The sequence below is a fragment of the Leuciscus leuciscus genome, assembly GCF_965113295.1.
Source record: "Leuciscus leuciscus genome assembly, chromosome: 10".
Lineage (NCBI taxonomy): Eukaryota > Metazoa > Chordata > Actinopteri > Cypriniformes > Leuciscidae > Leuciscus > Leuciscus leuciscus.
In genome coordinates this window covers 42,089,251-42,109,952 of record NC_138734.1, presented here as the reverse complement: position 1 = coordinate 42,109,952, position 20,702 = coordinate 42,089,251, and the positions used below count along the sequence as shown (strand labels likewise).

General features: G+C 37.9%; 1 protein-coding gene across 5 annotated transcripts in view; it reads right to left on the bottom strand.

Moving 5' to 3' along the window:
• plch1 (phospholipase C, eta 1) overlaps nucleotides 1-20,702 on the bottom strand; it is a 79,861-nt gene that overhangs the window by 35,856 nt on the left and 23,303 nt on the right. For all 5 annotated transcript variants that reach the window (XM_082181337.1, XM_082181333.1, XM_082181336.1 and 2 more), the window contains 2 exons: nucleotides 7,178-7,324; nucleotides 1,576-1,818 (listed from right to left, as the gene is read on the bottom strand). In XM_082181337.1, the coding sequence (XP_082037463.1) occupies nucleotides 1,576-1,818; nucleotides 7,178-7,324 (390 nt within the window). The remainder of the gene's footprint in view (nucleotides 1-1,575; nucleotides 1,819-7,177; nucleotides 7,325-20,702) is intronic.

Below are 20,702 nucleotides of genomic sequence, written 5' to 3'. Positions count from 1 at the left end.
CCATCTAAGTGAAATTACCAGCGGCCATACGCTGTGTGTCTACTGTTATGGCAGATTATAATGACCGCCTCCTGATGACTCACGCCTCTTTAATGAGAATAACAGACATAAACATAAGGGAGGAGAGGATGAGCAGCTCTGGCTTTTTATCTCCTCTTCCTCTGAGGCCGGTTCTTTAATGTGAGTCTGTGCTTCTGTGAGAACTCCCCACAGAGGAAGACTTGAGAAAACAGACTTACTCAAAGAGCTCTCGCTCACTCTCTCTCTCTCTCTTTGCATTTCTTTCTCTTTTGTAAATCAGTCAAAATCAATCAGTCAAAATCGATCACAAATCCTTCCTTCCCTCTCTGCCTTCATCTATTCATCCAATAATGTATTCTCATCAATCCATCCATTAAAAGATTAGTTTAGCCAAAAATGAAAATTACGTTCTGTTATTAAATTCTGAATGTCAATGCTGCTCTTTTACATACAACAAAGGCAGTGGGGAAAAAAATCACCATAAATGCCACTCCATTTCAAGTCTTGTAAGCCCATACAACAGCTTTGTATGAAAAACTGTGAAATTTAATAATACTACTACTAATAAAAAAATGCATGCATATATATATATATACTGTATATATATATATATATATACAGTATATATATATATATATATATCGGTATATATATATACACATGCTCACACACACATATATATATTGCTCAAGGTGCTTTACATACACCTGATATGTATACGTCCGTTCAAGTGTTTGGAGTTAAAAAAATAATAGTTATATTCAGCAAGGATGCATTAAATTGATCAAAAGTGACATTACAGACATTTTGTTACAAATGATTTCTATTTAAAATAAATGCTGTTCTTTTGAATTTTCAATTCATCAAAGAATCCTGAAAATAAATCATAATCATAAATGTTGAGCAGCAAATCATCATATTAGAATGATTTCTGAAGGATCATGTGACACTGAAGACTGGAGTAATGATGCTGAAAATTCAGCTTTGATCACAGGAATAAATTACATTTAAAAATAGAAAACAGTTATTTTAAATTGGAATAATATTTCAAAATATTACTGTTTTTGATGCATTTGTGATCATATAAATGCAGCCATGGTGAGCAGAAGAGACTTCTTTAATTTGTAAAAAAAAAAGAAAAAAGAAATTGCATTAACCTAGAACTTTTGAACGGTAGTGTGTATATATATATATATATATATATATATATACTATATACATAATTGCAAATATGCAGTTGTTGTATGGAAAAGAGCAGCCTGAACATTTCTCAAAACATCTACTTTTGTGGTCCACAGAAGAAAATACATGTAGATGAGTAAATTATGACTATTAGGCCTACTGTAATAAATCCATCTATCTATCTATCTATCTATCTATCTATCTATCTATCTATCTATCTATCTATCTATCTATCTATCTATCTATCTATCTATCTATCTATCTATCTATCTATCTATCTATCTATCTATCTATCTATCTATCCATCCATCCATCCATCCATCCATCCATCCATCCATCCATCCATCCATCTATCTTGCAGTAAAGGATATTGATCATGTGTGCGTTGTCTCTTGGCTAGTGAATCTTCATCACTGATGCCGGCCATCAGATATCTGAGTCCGGTCACCCATGTCCTCGCCTCCTCTGAGTTTGAGGTCACCAAGTCCAGAGATTCCATGTGATTTCCGTGGTAAATAGTGAAACAACAGCTCGGATCAAAGCTCCCTTCCGCATGGCGATGGAAGATGTCAGACTGTCGACCTTCTGTGACCTTGTAGAGTGAGTCGATGGTGACTGGGGAGAGAGAAGAGAGAAAATGAACCCCTGAGAGAATGACCCAGTAGCGATGGATGACCAAAACGCAGAGATACATTCATTAGCAAAAAGCCTTGCCAGCAGCGATTTAACCCACATTAATCAACTACAATTAAAGACATGCTTGGGTGAACACTTCCATTTAAAAAGAAATGAATAGAAACTGAAATGAATAGAAGCTGTTAATGAAACTTATCTGATTCTGTAACTGAATCAACAATTATTTGGAGAGGTTTGGAGAAGTTATCACCCCCACTGCCCCTTTCTTATGTCTGACTCTCTTTTCACTTCTAAAGCATTAGACCATAACTCTGTGGAATTAGATTTCAGCTCTATTTCCTCACTGTGCCTTTTACTTTCTGTTGCTTATCCGTCACTCTATCTTTGAGTCCTCATAAGGGATCCCAGCCTTTAGTGTCGGAGATTCAGCATGATCTTCTCACAGTGTGTTTGCTGCTACGACCTCGTCTACCGACTAGCCAATAAAAATGCAACATGAAATGGCGTATTGATCAGAGTTTATTAGATCCATGTCGTACAGTGTGATTTGTAATGATCTAATAGGATTTCAAAATCGCAGGCATTACATGAAACTCTTGACAGCCTCTGTGTGCTTCCTTGCAACTTCAGTCTTATCAAACATCCAGACACAAACCAGCCTCTGAATCTTTCAGCAATGCCTTTTCAAAGAGATATTTCAACCAAGCCTGAAAATTCTGTCTCTTTTACACACCCTCATGTCACTTTGGAGTCGTATGCTGTTATTATTTTTGTTAAACACAAAAAAATAGATGTTTTGAAACGACTTCACACAGCTCTGGCCATGCAATGACAGTGTATAGCAACACAGCTGTCAGGCTCCGAAAGCACAACACACACCACAAACAAAAGCACCAACAAAGTTTCATAAAGCCACTTGTGTATCTTTATTCCAAGTCGTCTTCTGCGATAGCTTTGTGTGAGGAACAGAAACGGAAATTAAACCATTTCATGATTGCTCCAAACCTTATGAATTTTTTTCTTCTTTTTGAAGAATATTCATATAACATTCTTCAAAATATCTTCTGACTGAATTTTCATTTTTGGGTGAACTATCCTTTTAAAATGTAACTTCACCGATGTTCAACCCACTTGGTTACAATGTCGGTATTATATGTGAATGGAGAATGTTTACTCGTTCTCCGTGTTACCTGGGCCGAAACATTCACGTTTATTTGTCAGATAAAGACCTTTGACAGCTTTTCGTGAAAACTAAATAATTTCAATAATTATTTCAATTATTCAAGGACTTTTCAAGTACCTTTTCATAAATACAGCAGTTTTCAAGGGTTTTTGCAGGACTTACATTTAAAAAAGACAAATTCAAGTTCTTCAAACGCTTTAATTAAGCACCTTGTGCGAACCCTGTTACTTACTCTCATGTTGTTCCAAACCTTTATAAGTTTCTTTCTTCTGCAAAACACAAAAGAATATATTTTAAAGAACCTCTGTAACCAAACCTATATTGCAAGGACAAAAAAAAAAGGCAAAAAAATAAATAAAAATAACACTGAAACATTCCTTAAAATATGTTCTTTTATGCTCCAGAAGATTTTGGACCGACATCAGGTTGAATAAATGATGACAGAATTTTCATTTTAAGATGAAATATCCCTTTAAAGTCCCCCTGTGGTGATAATCCAGCTTTTAATGTTGTTTATTCATCTATGTGGTGTTTTTAATATGCTTTAAGACATGTGTAAATTCATAAGTCATCACCATTGCTGAGTATTTTCTCCTTAAAACTGCAGGGAACCAAAGACAGTCTCAAAAACACGCTTTGAAATCGCTGGTGTTTCTGAGGTCACAAACTACCTTGTAACCAATCAGATCAACGTGTGATCGTCAACCAGTGGATCTCTGAGCTGAGGCCCCGTTTACACGTACATGGTTATTTTGAAAAACGGAGACATTTCCCTTCGTTTACACGCAAACGGAGGATTCGCCAATGAAACCGATTCTTTCTAAAAACTCCGGCCAGAGTGGAGATTTTGAAAATCTTCGTTTGAACGTTTGCATGTAAACTGAGAAAAACAGAGTTTTAGGCAGCGACGTCACAGAATGTGACTATTTTCGGGATTCTGATTGGCTAAGGTGGGCTTGAGCTTCTCGTTACACTGCCACCTACAGGTTTGGCATGCTCTTGACAGCATATACACAGGTTCGTGTGCACGATGTTATTTTTGAAAACGAAGAGGGGTGAAATGTCCGTTTATGAAAATAGCCATCCACGTGTAAACGTAGCCTGAGTGAGTGTGTGGAGGCGGGGCTCATTTGCATATTCACAGAACCACGTATACTAAATGAGGCAAGGGTGTCAAGTTACATTCAAGATATTTTAAGGCATGACGAATGTTTTTCAAGCAAAAAACTATAAAACATTTATTTTCAGTGATCAAAGAGTATTAATGGATACAATTATTGACTACAGGGGGACTTTTCAATATGGAATAGAATACGATATAGAATATGCACTGATCATGTGGATCACATTTTTGATGCTTTTATAGTCGTTTTGTGTTCATTATAAGGCAAGAGCTGCGTAAAGATTAATTTTTCCTTTTGTGTTTGACTGGGGGGAAAAAACAGCTTACGGTTTCGGAAAGACACAAAGAGAATATAAAATGACTTCTTTTTTTTTCTGAATGAACAACTCAATCCAATAACACACATCTTTAAAACTTCCTGTTATGATAATAATCTTATCAAACACATGTGGCCGTTCATCAAAGCCGTTGATTCCAGCGCTGATCCCTTAACCTGACAATGATCTGGCCACAATCTCTCTCTTTTTTAAATTATGCCTTATCTTATGAGAGCAGTTCACAAACATGACAGCAGCAAAATAGGAAGAGGTGGGGTGAAAGAGGGTGAGATGGAGGGGGACAATAGCACTTGAGCTTTTTTTAACTACACTGTGTAATAATCCACCCATCTGGGCTAGGTCAGATCAGCTCCGCTAAACAAAAGCCTGAAGTGAATATGGAGAGGAGTGAACAGGATTTATTTCCAGCACAGTAACAGAGCGCTCACCCAGGGAAAAAGGAGCGCTTATGCGGGATTCACTTCACCCAAACAAGTGACACAGATTGTGAGAGAGCGGTGTGTTTCTGGAAGCCCCTGGCCTGTGATTCATACACAGCCATTATGTAAGCGAGGAGAGACACTCAACATATCAAAATCTACACGGCCGCTTTGATGGGGAAGCAGAAGAGAGCGAGTAATACACCGAGACTAAAAGAGAGCGAGGGAAAGAGAAAGGGAGAGCGGCGAACAAGAAAGAGACATCAAGAAAGTGGCAGAAAGAGAAAGAGAGAGATCAGTAAAGCACAGATGTGGAACATTGAAAAGCAGATTGTGTCTGACTCTGATTTGTCTCTAGATGTTTCCATCCAAATAGGGATTTTAATGTAAAAAAAATTGGAATATCACAAAAAAACAGATTGAAGAGCTTCAGGAGCCGTTCAGGAGAAGAAAAGTATTAGTTCTGGGGGAAAATGGTGCAAAATAGAAAATTAAAGCTTCCGATTTTTTGAGGCAAAGACACATGACTTTTTTTGTGTTGATGTATTCAGTAAATGTGTTTGTACGCAATAAAAATCGTTTTTGATTTTAGTAAACTAAACTTAATTCACTGTTTATTCAATTGATTTGTCCAATGTATGTGAATTCACAATATTAAAAAGCTACCTGTACTTTTGGGAGTTGATAAAACCAAAGACATTATATATAGATATCCAACGCCACTGCACTCATATTACTGTGAATGGGAAAAAGTGCAATGCAAAATCTGGTTGAATAAGTCCCGCCTTTTAGATAAAAGAGCCAATCACCAATTAGTAAAGTCATTGCGTCACTGCAGCGGCCTAGAAGCTCCAGTCAGTGTTCAGACGACCTGTTTACACCTGATATTAAGAAGTGTTTTCATCAATCTGATCACAAGTGGACAACGCTGAATACAGGTGTGAATGGGGTCCAAAACATATTAAGCTTGTCCACTTCGACCACTTCCAGAGGTAGTCAAAAACACTTTCGTAGTGTAAACACTCATGCGGTTGAATGTGCTCAAACAGCCACAAAAGACGTCTACTGACCTAATGTGTAAACTATTTGGGAAGCGCTCTAGCCAGACGGGATTTAAACGTTCTCGGGCTGGAGACCCAGAAGATGAAAAACGTACCAAGCACAATGTTCTCTCACCATTCCTGGTTTCTAACACACACTCACAGCGTCCGGCTGGTCTGTCAGAGCAGAAACTAAAGCTGATGTTTTCCCGTCGTCTCCTTTCACGTTCATATGTAACTTACATGAACTTATTTCGTCCATTAGATTGAAAGATCTGAAAAAAAAAACTACATTTACCCGCCCATAGACCCTCGCCTCGAAGTGTTGGGGAATATCATGCAGAAGTCTATGTGCTGGAATGCCAAGCAGAAAACTAGGTCACAGGGTTTGTAAGGATGGAAAATACCCAAAAGCTCTGTACATATATCTTACGGGGAAGTGGACATGGTGAAAGGCACGGGAAGGTACTGAACATTTTTTTATATGAGAAGTTTTCAAAAAAGTAAAGGTGAAACTCGAAAAATTTGAATATCGTGCAACAGTTCATGTATTTCAGTAATTCAACTTAAAAGGTGAAACTAATATATTATATAGACTCATTACATGCAAAGTGAGATATTTCAAGCCTTTATTTGTTATAATTGTGATGATTATGGCTTGCAATTTATGAAAACCCCAAATTCAAAATCTCAGAATTTTTTTTACATTTTCATAAGCTGTAAGCCATAATCATCACAATTATAACAAATAAAGGCTTGAAATATCTCACTTTGCATGTAATGAGTCTATATAATATATTAGTTTCACCTTTTAAGTTGAATTAGTGAAATACATGAATTGTTGCACGATATTCAAATTTTTCGAGTTTCACCTGTATGTAATATGAGATGTTTTGTATGGTCAGAGATTCTCCACCAATAGAAAGAAGGCCTCGGGGAAGATGTTTCTAACGGTGGCGATATCTCGAGGAGGAGCAAAAAGAAAAAGATAAGATGCTCATTGGGTAGCTAGCGATAAGAAAAAGGTATAAGACCTGAAGGCTGACCATTATAAGTCAGATGAACAGCTGGCATCTCACTTTGTTGAACTGTTCAATAAAGTTAATTCTTTGAGACCTGAACCAGAGACTTTAAATCTGCCACAACAGAAGAAATCAGGACAGAAGTGCCTGAAATTGGATCTTTTACACATATTAAAGAAAATCTTTCAACATCTGGGTGTGTGTTTGACTTACTCTTGGCTTTCTCGCTCTTGCGAGACGGTCTCCAGCGGATGCAGGAACGGTGTTCGTCCAGATAGAAGAGCCGGACCAGACCTTTGGAGCCGTTCTTCAGCTTCACCATCTGAGTCCCCGACTGCATCACACTCATGCATCGCTCAACTGCGGGAACAAGACAGACATACACATGCACATTGAGTGGGTGGATGGGCACTTGAACAGCGAGGAGAAAATGCACAACGATATAAAAATGGATTCTGTCTCTAAATATAAGGAACTCCAACAGATGGAGGTTATAAGTTGTTTGATAACAGCACTATGGATATTTTTTGAAAGTGTGACGATGGGCTTCACTTTAATTATGACGCATGTAGAGCAGTTATTGAGCACACTGAGTGGTGGGATATGACGAAATGGGATAACTGGCAAGGGTTGCACAACTGGAACCAGGCTCCGATCAGGAGTTTTGGGAGCAATACCGACCAGGGGTGCGTTTCCCGAAAGCATCGTTAGCCAACTATGTTCGCAAGTTCTGTCGTTATCAGCAGTTCAACGAGTCGGTGTTTCCCGAAACCATCGTTCCAACGAACATACGCAAACAGCATCGCAGAGTTGTGTGTGTGTAACGACAGCTCTCGACCTGTGGTTAGAAGAAGAGTTTCTAGATTACATGACATGTGGACTTAATAAATCCTTATCTTGAGCAAAATAAGCAAGCTGACATTCAGTACAACCTGTGTCTTTTATTTAGAATACATACAAACGTCATTTACGTCTTTTAGTTTGTCAAGAGATTTAAAGCGTAGTTTCTGAAGACTGCGCATGTGCGAACGTGCTCTAGTGTGTAAGAACGAGCCTATGATTGAATCTGGAAATAAAGCAAAATAACTGAGAAAAATTAGAAATAGTCCTCAGATGTCATGTCTGTAATTTATAGCAAAACATCTAGTGTTAATTCAATCTCAAACAGATTCATTAAAAGAAGTTATTGCTCCACCACGTGCGTGACGTCATTAACCAACGTGGTTGAACGTCCTCTTTGCGACAGTACTGTGTGGAAGACGAGTCTGTACCTCACCTATTTTGGGATTGTGTTCATGTAGCTACTTTTGGGAAGAAATGTTGTGTGTTTGTACGTGCTTCTTTATTAGTACATTTTTCTTTAGTGTTTAAGGATGTCTTATTTGGATTTTATAACTCTGACAAGAATCTAAAAGACAAGTATTTTCTTATAAATCTGATTATTTTTCTAGTCAAGTTTTTTGTACACAAGTGTAAATTTTTGTCTGTCAAAACTCTTTTTGTTATTTTTTGCAAAGACCTGAAATGTTATTTGGGGACTATCTCTCTTCTTCCAACAATGGCAAAGCTTTAAATCTGTTACATTGTGCACAAAGTATAATATTTATGCTTTTTTTAAAATGAAAACAAAAAGGGATTCAAGGCTCAATTATTTATTATTTATTTATATTTATTTTTTTGTCTGTTTATTTTACTTGCTTTTTATTTAACTTGCTTTCACTGGCTTTTTGTTTACTGTTTATAATTATATTATTGTTGGTTAATTCTGTTTTGAGATGTAACTATGTATTATATCTGTTCAATAAAAAAACAAAAAAATTTAAATTAAAAAAACTTTGCGACAATATAGTTTCGGGAAACAGTCGTGACTCGCTAGTTGATTTCTCCAACGATGCATCGTACTATAGTAGTGAAGAAGCGGGTTGCATCATTGTACGGAAAACGCACCGCAGTATCGGCAATAACCGAAATAAATAATACCACATGATAAAAATAAGGCCCATGGATGTTATGTAGCAATTCTTAACAACAATGTATGATAAACTGTTACACATGCAATTTATTTCCCAACTGTTTATGTTCACTTCAGACATGACCAAATGAATACTCTTCAAGCCGGGTATTTTGACATATTTCTGTGTGTATTTGACCTTTTAGCTGTGAACCCGAAGCCCAAAGTTCACTTTGTTTGTCCGCTATCCACTCCGTCTCGGAGCGACACACAACAGTATCTCTTTCATGGCTAAATACAGTTTTAATAACTCTTTTTATATTGAGCACGTCGTGTAGTTTAGCAGCTTTAGACTGCAGTTTACGACCTGGTTCTGGTTAAGTTAACTCTAATCTTTAGGGAGGAAAGAAAGTGCAATGCTGTGAAGGAAATAAATGCACTAAAATATCACAGCACTAGTTTCTTGCATGACGTTGCAAATGAATTGTCTTTTTCTGAAACCTGGTAGAACAGACCAGTGAATGTGACGCAATTTTAGCTGAGCATATGTCTTATGAGTTTTGAATCATCGGATCGGCCTTTATAGAAACCACTGATCAAACTATATAGCAATTATCGACCGATAACGACCGGCGCCCAATCGAACGGATCGCCCTTAAACTGAAAAGGTTAAAGAAAGTTCAGGAAGCCTGCAACAAACAAAAGCCAACATGATGCAACACAGCAGACGTTCCCTGCAACCCAGCTCATCTTCTTGACCGAGTGAGATGGAAACTCCCAGTACAGGCCCACTGGGACCAATCGGCTTCCCATCGCCTGACAGATCTGACGGTCTCTAAATAAAACTTCTGGCTGGCTCTTTGCAAAACAGAGCTGCAAACACAAGCTCGAGAGGAGAACACGTGCACGTGTGCAAGCGCGGAGCTGCTTTTCCCTTCAAAATCACTTTGCACCGTGACACGCGTGTGCTTCGACTCATCTCCTCCATCACAGCGCTGAGGGGAAGGACACACAACGCCTGAAAACTCTCTCTCCAAACCTGCTGAAACACACGGTCCTCTCAAGCTCTCTACTTTATACTGTCAGTGTGATTCCAGGTCGCCAAGGAGAATCCCACATGTGAAATCGAGCAGATGAAACTGAAGCACGTGTGTGTTCTCTGTCTGACACGCTGGAAGCGGGACGGCCTGAGGGGCTGGTGGGAGGAACGAGCTCTCCGATGAACGTGATGTGATTTACTGTATACAGGAGACAAACACATTTAATACTCTGTTTCCTAACAAAGCACGACTTAATTGTATGTTTCTTACTAAAGGTAAAACATTACATAAAGCAATCAAATATTGGCCAATTGGAAAAGTTGAAAGTTGATGTATATAAAATGCATGTATGCATGTGATTTTAGACCAATGGGAATTCACTGTGGATAAAGCCATGCACCTGGTAGCAAGACATGACCGATTATAGTCCCATGTACATTTACTAAGAAATGTGAATTGCAGTTTCACATAAAATTCTTTCATCATTTTTTCACTCTGTTGTTGTGTGATTTTTTTTCTTTTGAAACAAAAAGTGAAACTAGAAATAGATTATTAAATGAATATAAAATATTGAAAATAAATAGAAATGTTTTAAAAATGTACAGACACACAAAAAAAAAAAAAAAAAAAAAAAAAAAAACCGAATGCTGAAAATATATGAAAATAATTTAAACTATTAATAAATGGTATAATATTAAAAGAATAAAATAACACTGCATGTGCCATATTTTACATCTTCATCATAGATTGTAATATTACGGAGCCACTAAATGGACATGGGGAAGGAAAAATATATGAGATGTCAATGCTTTTGCGCTCACTCATAAAATATTTGCGATCCCTGAAAAACGTTTCTTTTTTTGAATATAAAATATTGAAAATAAATAGAAATGTTTTAAAAATGTACAAAGACATAAAAAAAAATTAAAAAAAAGGAATGCTGAAAATATATGAAAATAATTTAAACTATTAATAAATGGTATAATAGTAAAATAATAATACTAAAGTAACACTGAGATGTCCTAGCATCTCAACGTTTCTCGTAGGAACACAAAACTTTTGCGAGCGAACACAAAAGCATTAAAAATATTTCTTCTCCCATCTAATTTTTTTCCCCCGTTACTCATGTCCATTTAGGGGCTCCATAGAATATAGATCATTAATCACTGATGTGTTTAATTTAAATGTGAGGATCAAACCTGGTGTGAAATGTTGTCACAGAATACCTTAATCTGCACAAATGTGAGTACAATTTGGAACTTTGTTTTGTCCATTTTGAGTTTAGATATGTAGTATGTTTAGATGTTACTATATGCCTTCATGGTATGGAAAAAGAACAGAAAATCATACCAGTTTAGATCCACATGAGGGTAAGTAAATGATGAAGAAAAAAGGCGACAATATAAGATATATTGAAAAATACCTCCTGAACATCAGAAATCATCTTAGCACCATATATTTGCCTAATATCACAGTTCACATGCTTGAAGACCGCAGTACTGAAGGATATAGATCAGTTAGAGCAGGGTTTAACATAATCGACAGGACAATTGAGAAGGATTTAAAAACTAATCTCACTCTCAGAGAGGCGTCAACATGATGTAGATGCACACACTCATAAACAGTCAAAACACACTTCTCTGCTAGATTAGAAGGGCATAATGGATGCAGGCTCAGACATTGTGCGCCAGTTCACGGCCTGTTACGATGAAGTGGAATTAACATGTCTGAAAATTAATTAAAAGATACAGTGCATTAGAGAGAGATAAGGAAAAGTCCTCCATATGCTCCAATTCACACAGGATGAACAGTAGGTCGCTGAGCTAAGATGCTTATGAAGAACCCATGTTAGATATGGGTCTCTGGGTAAAAACAATGAATATGACCCAGATTATAAAAGCCAGACATTGAAAGATCATGTTTTACATTGATCTACAAATCCAGAATTATCTCTCTCTAGCTTCTATCCCTTCCACTGACTCATCTATTCATCTAAAATGAGAGCAAGAGTGCGGCACCATCCTCTTTCTGTCCCGACCAAACCAGGCCCACTTTCACTATCAGCACTTCACAGATTGGGACGCAATCCACAATCCAATTAGATTTGACATGACCATGAAAGACAATGCTTTCTATTCCTCATTCGAAACACCCACTAACCCTGTTTCTTTTTCCTCTCTCACCCTCTCCAAACACTGACGCTCACTTTGCACACAGATAGAAGACCGAAAGAAAGTACTGTGTGGTGCCAGTTAAACAGAGATATATGTAGGGTGACCAAATGTCCTCTTTTGCCCGGACATGTCCACTTTTTTCGTGCTGTCTGGGCGTCCGGGTTTTTTTAATAAATTCATGAAAATGTCCGGTTTTCACTGTTTTTCATGGGACCATTAAGCGTGTACTTTAAATTGACTGGTGCTTGCCTTTGCACACAAAACATATGAAACCGGCTCATCAGCGCGTTCCTAAATCCGCAGCGGCAAGCAGAGCACATCAGAAACCAGAGGCCTGTGTGTGTGTGTGTGTGTGTGTGTGTGTGTGTGTGTGTGTGTGTGTGTGTGTTTGTGTGTGTGTGTGTTCATCTCAGCCTCATTGGTCTGTCACTGCTCGTCAATGTCAGAATATTTGAAATGACCAATCAAATCAAAGTAGGCAGACTTTATGTTCACAGAATTTTAGCAGCATGACTCGACGCTTCAGTTTACGGTTACGGAGATAAAATGTAGTAATTTTTTTTACCAACAGCGGGAAAAAATTAAATAAATCCTGTGTTTTCGTTTCGGTCGGGATTAATGTCAAATAAAGGTGCTAGCGACCTAGAAGCCCACATAAGGAAAGTAGAGGCTACAAGAGAACATCAGGAGGATTAAAATAGTTTTTTTACTGAAATAGTGTAGTAGATTTTTTATTTTTTTATTTTAACCTATGGCCATGAAAAGAAATGGTGTGAGGTAAAAGGTGTTATAAAAGCTAAACTATTATAATTTTTTTATTCTTCTATTGTTGCGGGCCAAACGTTGAATGGAAAGGATGTATTACTTTATGTATTAAAGTACAATAACTGCATTCACCCCCAACCACGCCCCCACCCATCACCAACACCCCCAAACCACGCCCCCACCCATCAACCACACCCCCCCAAACCACGCCCCCACCCATCAACCACACTCCCAAACCACGCCCCCACCCATCAACCACACTCCCAAACCACACCCCCACACATCAACCGCGCCACTGTCCTCTTTTCTGAAAACTAAAATATGGTCACCCTAGATATGTTTATATTGCCCAAAACACCACTAATTATCACTGTTGCGGAAAGTTACTTTTAAAAGTAATGCATTACAATATTTTGTTACTCCCTAAAAAAGCAACTAATTGCGTTACATAGTAGTTACTTATTATGATGTTACTTTTGCACGCCCCGCACTTTGAGAACCACTGCACTAAAGTAAATTTTGCTCATTAGTAAAGTTGAATTGGATCATCGAAGGTCAGCGGCAAAGACATTGGTTAATAAAGTAAGATTAAATACATAAAGTATATTTGTGTTATTTAACATATTGACTAATTGCAAGTTCAATACTCTGGGTTTGCATTTCACTTTCTAAAGTCCATTTGTAGTCAATAGGCTAGTTGTATTCCTTAAAACTCATCTTTGATCACCAAAATTACACATTTAAATGTTTATTCCTTGAAAAAAATGTCTTCATGCCTTAAAATAGCTTGAATGTAACTCGAAACCCTTGCTTCATTTAGTATGCGTAGTTCTATGAATATGCAAATGAGCCCCGCCTCCACTCACTCACTCAGCTCAGAGATCCACTGGTTGACGATCACACGTTGATCTGATTGGTTACAAGGTAGTTTGTGACGTCAGAAACACCAGAGATTTCAAAGCGTGTTTTTGAGACTGTCTTTGGTTCACTGCAGTTTTAAGGAGAAAATACTCAGCAATGCTGTCGACTTATGAACTTACACATGGTTTGTCTTAAAGCATATTAAAAACACCACATAGATGAATAAACAACATTAAAAGCTGGATTATCACCACAGGGGGACTTGAATAATTTTGAGGAATACTGAATCTGTATTTTTGTGCAAGTGAGATGAGTAAATACATGCTCATATTTAGTCTAGATCTACAAAGCTGAATTTTAAGCATCATTACTCCAGTCTTCAGTGTCACATGATCAAAAGACAAACATTTTGTTCTACTGTTTCTCAACCATAAGTCAAATATCTTACATGTTAATGTAAAAAAACAAGTGCCAGAGATAGAAAACAAGGAAAGAGAGATTCTTAAGTGCACACTCTCTTCAAACAATCCCGTCTTATTATGAAAGATTCAGGTCACTCTCCAAAGCATATTAAGATACTGTGACAGAATAGCACACTCTCTGGTCTTATTAAGTGCTTGGTTAAGTCTGGCTTCCAATGTTCTTCTTCTTCCATCCTCTTTTAATTTAGGTATTTTTAATCTACTCTTTTGTCAAATCTTCTTTTTTCCACCACAAAGATTTCTGTTGTTCCGGAGTTTCTGAACTAGAAAAGTAATAACAGAGCAACTGAAAAAGTGTCAAATAGCATCCAATAAAAGCAGAATATATATTCAGAGACATAATAATACTGCAGTTTCAATCCGGTCCGCACACACATAAAACTTTCCCAATACTTTTCTCTCTCACTCTCTTGCTCTTTATGAAGTTTCAGTGATCGCAAAGTCCCTGTCAGTGAGCGTTACTGAGGAAGAAAACTATTGATTTTCATTCTCATGAAAGCAGTGGCTCCACCTTTTCCTCTGCAACACACTGTCTGTTCTGAAATAAACCCTCTCTCAGGTTCTCGCTCTCCCTCGAGGTCATTCTGTACGTCTTCGCCTCCAGCTGGGTTTGAAAATAAGTTTGTAGCACATGTTGCAATGCAGACGTGAGAAGCAACAAGCTACAGCATAATCTCTAAGGGAATGGAGACTTGAGCTTTGTTTCAAAACTAGGGCCCTATTTTACCGATCTAAGCTCATGGTCTAAAGCGCACGGCGCAAGTTCACTTAGTGCGTGTCCGAATCCACTTTTGCTAAGGAAAAATGGTCTGCGCTCCCGGCGCATGCTCTAAAAGGGTTGTCCCTATTCTCATAATTCTCATAATGGGTGTGTTTTGGGCGTTACGTGCAATGAACTAATCAGAGTCTCATCTCCCATTCCCTTTAAAAGCCAGTTGCGCCTGTGCCATGGCGGATTCGCTATTTACATAGCGGAATTTGCAAGCGGAAAAACTGAACTATAGCGAGGAAACGGATCTGCTCATGCGTGAGGTTAAAGCGAGATCATCTATGGGACAAAGTGTACGCGCGTTTTGGACCCGCCTATAGGCTCATATTACTAACACACTCTTTAAATAACAAAAAAAACAGGACGTGAAAATGATAACTGGGTCAGGCTGAAACTAGCAAAAGACACTTGACACTTGAGCCTGGCGCTGCATTGTGCCGGGTGTATGATAGGGCCCTTAGTGAGCTCAGAGTTGCCTACCTAGGCAGGATGGTAAAGAGATAGTTCACTAAAAAATCATTTAATTTGGGTTTTTGTTCGCTAGTGAGCGTTCCCACTACTGTTTGTCCAGTAATGCTTACGCATGACATTCACGGATGTTATTCCACCAGGATTCGGATGGCAGCGTTCACACTTGTTCAAATGAACCACACTAACAGAGCAATCGCACCCGGGTTCGTTTTAATCCAACCAAACATGCCAAGCGTGAACACGCCCAAAGAGAATAACATCGCATCTCATTTGTTGGGTGGACACTCAGCATTTCAAATCAGCCACTCATAAGATCCACCTCGGTTAAGGACGCTGTCTTAAGGCTAATTCACACAACAACGACAGACGGAAACCAATGCAGACAATCACCAGATGAGGCTTCAACACTTCTCAAACATTCCTCGACCTGATAAACGCGATCGAGAACAAAAGCAGACCAACGGCAACAGATGCCAACAGGGGTAACGCACTGATCTGACGTTTGTTTGGCGTCTGTGTGAATAAGCATTTTGAAGGCAGCCCCCTATATAGGCAGTAGACAGCAAAGTCAGCTCACTACCTAGAGGGTTCTTTTGAAAAGATAAGCTTTTTGTACTCTGTAGCAAATTTTTATGCAGCATAGAAACAAAGAATTTATCTTTCTTTGCTTTTTTGTTTAGCTTCCAACTCCTGGTGAGTGTTTTTGTAAAATGTTGACACTATGGATCAGAAGATCTCTAGGCTGCTGTTCCCTCATGCAAGCAAAGCTGTACTTTGGATAAATAGTTGGTGGCTTTCTACAACAACCCACACTTTAAATAACCCTCACACATATGTATCTCAAAGACCAACTCAAGCAGAAAATAAAAACACTGTGTGCTGCTTATATGTTTCCATATAGACCTGTTTTGAAGGAACTGGATTACTGTGTGCTCTTGGACTCATGGGACCCAAACAAGTGTGATAAGAATTTTTTTTAAATGGAGGCCACAGTACATCAACTTCCACAAGGACACTCAACATCTGTGAGGACACATGCTCTCCAACTGACTCCAAATATGCCAAATCATGCAACTTAATTGGGATTTGCGAAGAGCCAAACTGGAGGGTGTGAAGGAATGGCCAGGAGGGTCAAAGGTCACAGACAAGCACATGCTACCGCTCTTGACGCTACAACTGAGGGTCATCAATTAGATCTCTAAATTAAGAAATCCATTTTAATGAGTGGTCAGGACTAATGAACAGTTAATAAGGGTCTCTCTCCCTCGCTCTAAGTCTCGTTGTTCTCAGGAGTCTCTCCAGCTCATTTGAAACAAATTAGTCTCGTGTTGAGTAAACCTTCACGGACGATTACTGTGGTCTGCACAGTGGGGACTCGGCAGAGATCTCGAGGGAGTGGAGCGATGGAACGAAACGTGTTCATTAGTCTGCAGAGAGAGGTGCGAACACTTGAGAGAAGGATTGACAAGACGAGAGCCCCTCGCTTCAGGTCGCCAGCCTGATAATAATGAGTTAAAGAGACAATTCATATGCACTCTGGGGCAGAATATGTGTGAAATAATGAATGAATTTATTGAAAAGATATATTTTTTCTTTTTTGAAAATAGTAGAAATAGTATAATGCGATGTATTTGTTCCCATATATAAATTAGAATATACTGCATTTTTTTCTTTTGCATAAATTCATGAATTTCACATTGACTTTATATATTGTTTAGTTCATAGTTTCTTAGTAGGGCTGCACAATATATCGAAATGACTGAAATATCGCAAATGTATATATCGCGATATGCATATCGCAACAGCTTACAATAACTGGGGTCATGAACAAAAGACAAAGAGAAAATCACTCACTGCTCTTGGCTGAATAACTTTTGTAGTTTTAATAAGAATCAGTATATATATTTAATTCATACAGTGAAAACTATAAGCAGAGTTTTAATTTTTACATTTGATTATTCCGTTTCTGTTGTTAAATAACCCTAATGTAAGCCAACCTGAACCCCTAAACCCTGTGGTTTACACTGATGTTAAAACAACACTTCTTACGCTACAGTAAAACACTGATGTTCACTTTCAGAAGTTGTAGGGATGTTTTATTGTCACAAAAAGAAACATGTATGTAGGTTATATCATTTTAAATATATTTTTAAGATAATTTAAGTTTATTTTACACACTTTAAGCATTATCGTATCGCATATCGAATATCGCAAGTTATCACATATCGCATTTTTCTTCAATATTGTACAGCCCTATTTCTTAGGAAGCATTTCCACTGCAGGTCTTCATTCCCAACTCCAATTTGTTGACTATATCCAATTTTTTGGATGAAAGTGACCCATACTCCGGGCTTGACATTAACACCCGCCAACCCACCAAATGCGTGTGTATTTCAGCAGTGGAGTGTAACGCAGTCACTCAAACTAGACACTTTGGTGGGTTTAATTTTATATACGGTATAATAAATACATTTTTCAGTTGTAGTCTTTTAAAAAGGCATCTGAAATAATAAACTAAGTGCAATGCAGTGTTGTCAAAAAAAATATATTTTTGATACATATCGATGTACTGAAATATCTGAAACGCTTCCAATACTCATTTTTTCCGTAGAATAGATGCACAATACCAGCTGCTCTGTCTCTCTCTCTCTCTCTCTCATCTCTCCGACAGCGAGTGACACAGACCCGCCTCTCCTCACTCACTTGTTTCATTTGCTCCGCATGATTCACGCAGCTACACGATACACTGACTCACAACCCAGCCAGCCATGGAGCTGATTGAGATGCACCCTATGTTAGATGTGTAGTGTGCCATCGCTCTCTGGGTGCGTCTCAATCAACTCCCTAACTCCCTAGGTCGGGGATCAGTATATTGCGTACACTAATAGTGCCCTATTTAAGGGTATAGGGGGCAATCTGGATACAGCCTATCTCACACTGCAAAAAATGCTTTTCTTACTTAGTATTTGAGTCTTGTTTCCAGTCCAAATATCAAAAAAAATCTTAAATCAAGATGCATTTTACTAAAGTAGTAAAATGCCATAAGATATTATGTCTTGTTTTCTGGGGAAATAAATCAAAATTAAGTGAGTTTTTGCTTAAAATATGCAAAATTATGTTAATGGGGCAAGAAAAATAATCTTGTTTCTGTTTGAATTAGGATTATTTTTCTTACCCTATGGACAGATCATTTTGCTTGTTTTAAGTAAAAACTCACCTAATTTTGATTAATTCCCCCGGAAAACAAGACATAATTTCTTATCTAATTTTGCTTATCTAGTAAATGCATCTTGATTTAAGAATGTTTAGATATTTGGACTGGAAACCAGACAAAAATACTAAGTAAGAAAAGCTTTTTTGCAGTGCAATTACCCATGCCCCATTTCTTGATGCAGTCCACCTGATTGTTTAATAAAAGCTGTTGGCTGAGAATGCACTTATATTCCTATATTTGTCAATGGGCCAGATGGATTTAGGGAGGGATGCAGCTTAAGAGAACATCACAAAGCAACCAGAGAGGAAAACAGAAGCTGAATACAGAGGCCAGCTGTGTGAAACGGAGAAGCAGATACAATACTGCAATAGCGTTACTGCTTTTGACCCAGGAAAGTTAAAAGTGACAGGAGGGAGAAGAGATAGAAAGTGTAAATAAATCAGGGGGAGAGTGTCATTATAGATATTGGAGACGTGGGAGAGCTAAATGTGCTCACCGACGGCTGGAGACGAGAGAGCAGATCAAAGCGGCCTGGTGAGAAGTACAGGAGATATCAAACACTGAATAAGTGGGTCGTAGAGACTCGGGCTCTGATGCCTAAATCACAAAGCACTGCGTGTTCAGAACCATCAGAGCAGGAACACAACACAGGGGATGAGACATGCATTATGCAGTCAGACACCTGCGCACAGCTTCACCAAACGCCTCTTCATATGCCTTTAATTTCTGACACTGCATAAAAGTAATGCACTGAAATATCTTTACAAATGTAACAAATTTCCTCACACTCTATAAAGATTTTTTTGCTGCTGTAGTCTGATGGTCTTCTCATTCATGTTTTTTTCAAAAATACAATATTTTAATACTTGCTCAGCAACAATGTTGGCTAAAGTTCACCATACACAGAGTGTAAATGACTTATAAGTGCCTTCTGTGTTGATGAATAGATAAATTACACAATGAAACAGTTATAATGTCAACATTTGGGTTCATTTTATGACAACATTTAATGAATCACATGCATCAACGCATGAACATTTTGCGCTTCAGATCACACTGGCTGAACCACTGAACTGAAGCAGCACTGTATCACCTGGGTGAGGTACTGATGATTTTCTAAACAAAGATAAATATTTTACTTTTTTTTTTTTTAGGGACTTTTAAGAGGTACACTATGTGACTTTTGGCCCTCGAGCGGTTAATTAAATGCATACATTTTGTGGAAGAACATGTTTTTGTTGTGCTTCGGCTCTGTGTGACTGTGTGGATGAATATGGTTCCTTCTTATTACTAGAAGAGAGAGAGAGAGAGAGAGAGAGAGAGAGAGATATTATCCTCCTGCTCATAAAACATTCACTACTAGGCTTAAGAGATATAATGGGTTTAGATGGAAAGGATCTCAAGCTGACTAGCTGAAGACGTTACTGTAGCTTTACCCATTAAAAGACACGGTATTTCCTTGAAAATAAACTCCAGCACAGCGCTACAACAACCATAATAAAATGATCTTCACAACAGATAATGCTCTACAATCAACTCTATTAGAGAGCTACATATGGCAGTTTATCTGTTCAATAAAACACCTTATTCACCTGTATAAAAAAAGCGTCGCTTTTACAACATTTCAAATCCCTCAGTTCTCGCCATCTCTGAAAAGCCAAGCTAATGTTGGTTCTTGTTTTATTACGAGCTCTGTCTCGTTCTCTTTTCTCCAGCAGACTCTCCTCTGTTCTGAGTTTGTTTAAAACGGGTTGGAGATTTAGCTGCTCCATGTCATACCTATGTATAAATGTATAGGATAATGCAATGTAAGTCGCTTTGGATAAAAGCGTCTGCCAAATGCATAAATGTAAATGTAAATCGTGAGCTTAGAATTATAAGGTTCTATCTCCACTTTTGGTCGAAATTGAGTTTTTGACATAATCTGATCCATTAGGTGTTTATTAATGCCTGTGTGGTGTTATTTTTGTAAACAAATATTTTGTTAGTAGTTATTGATAAAATAAAAAGG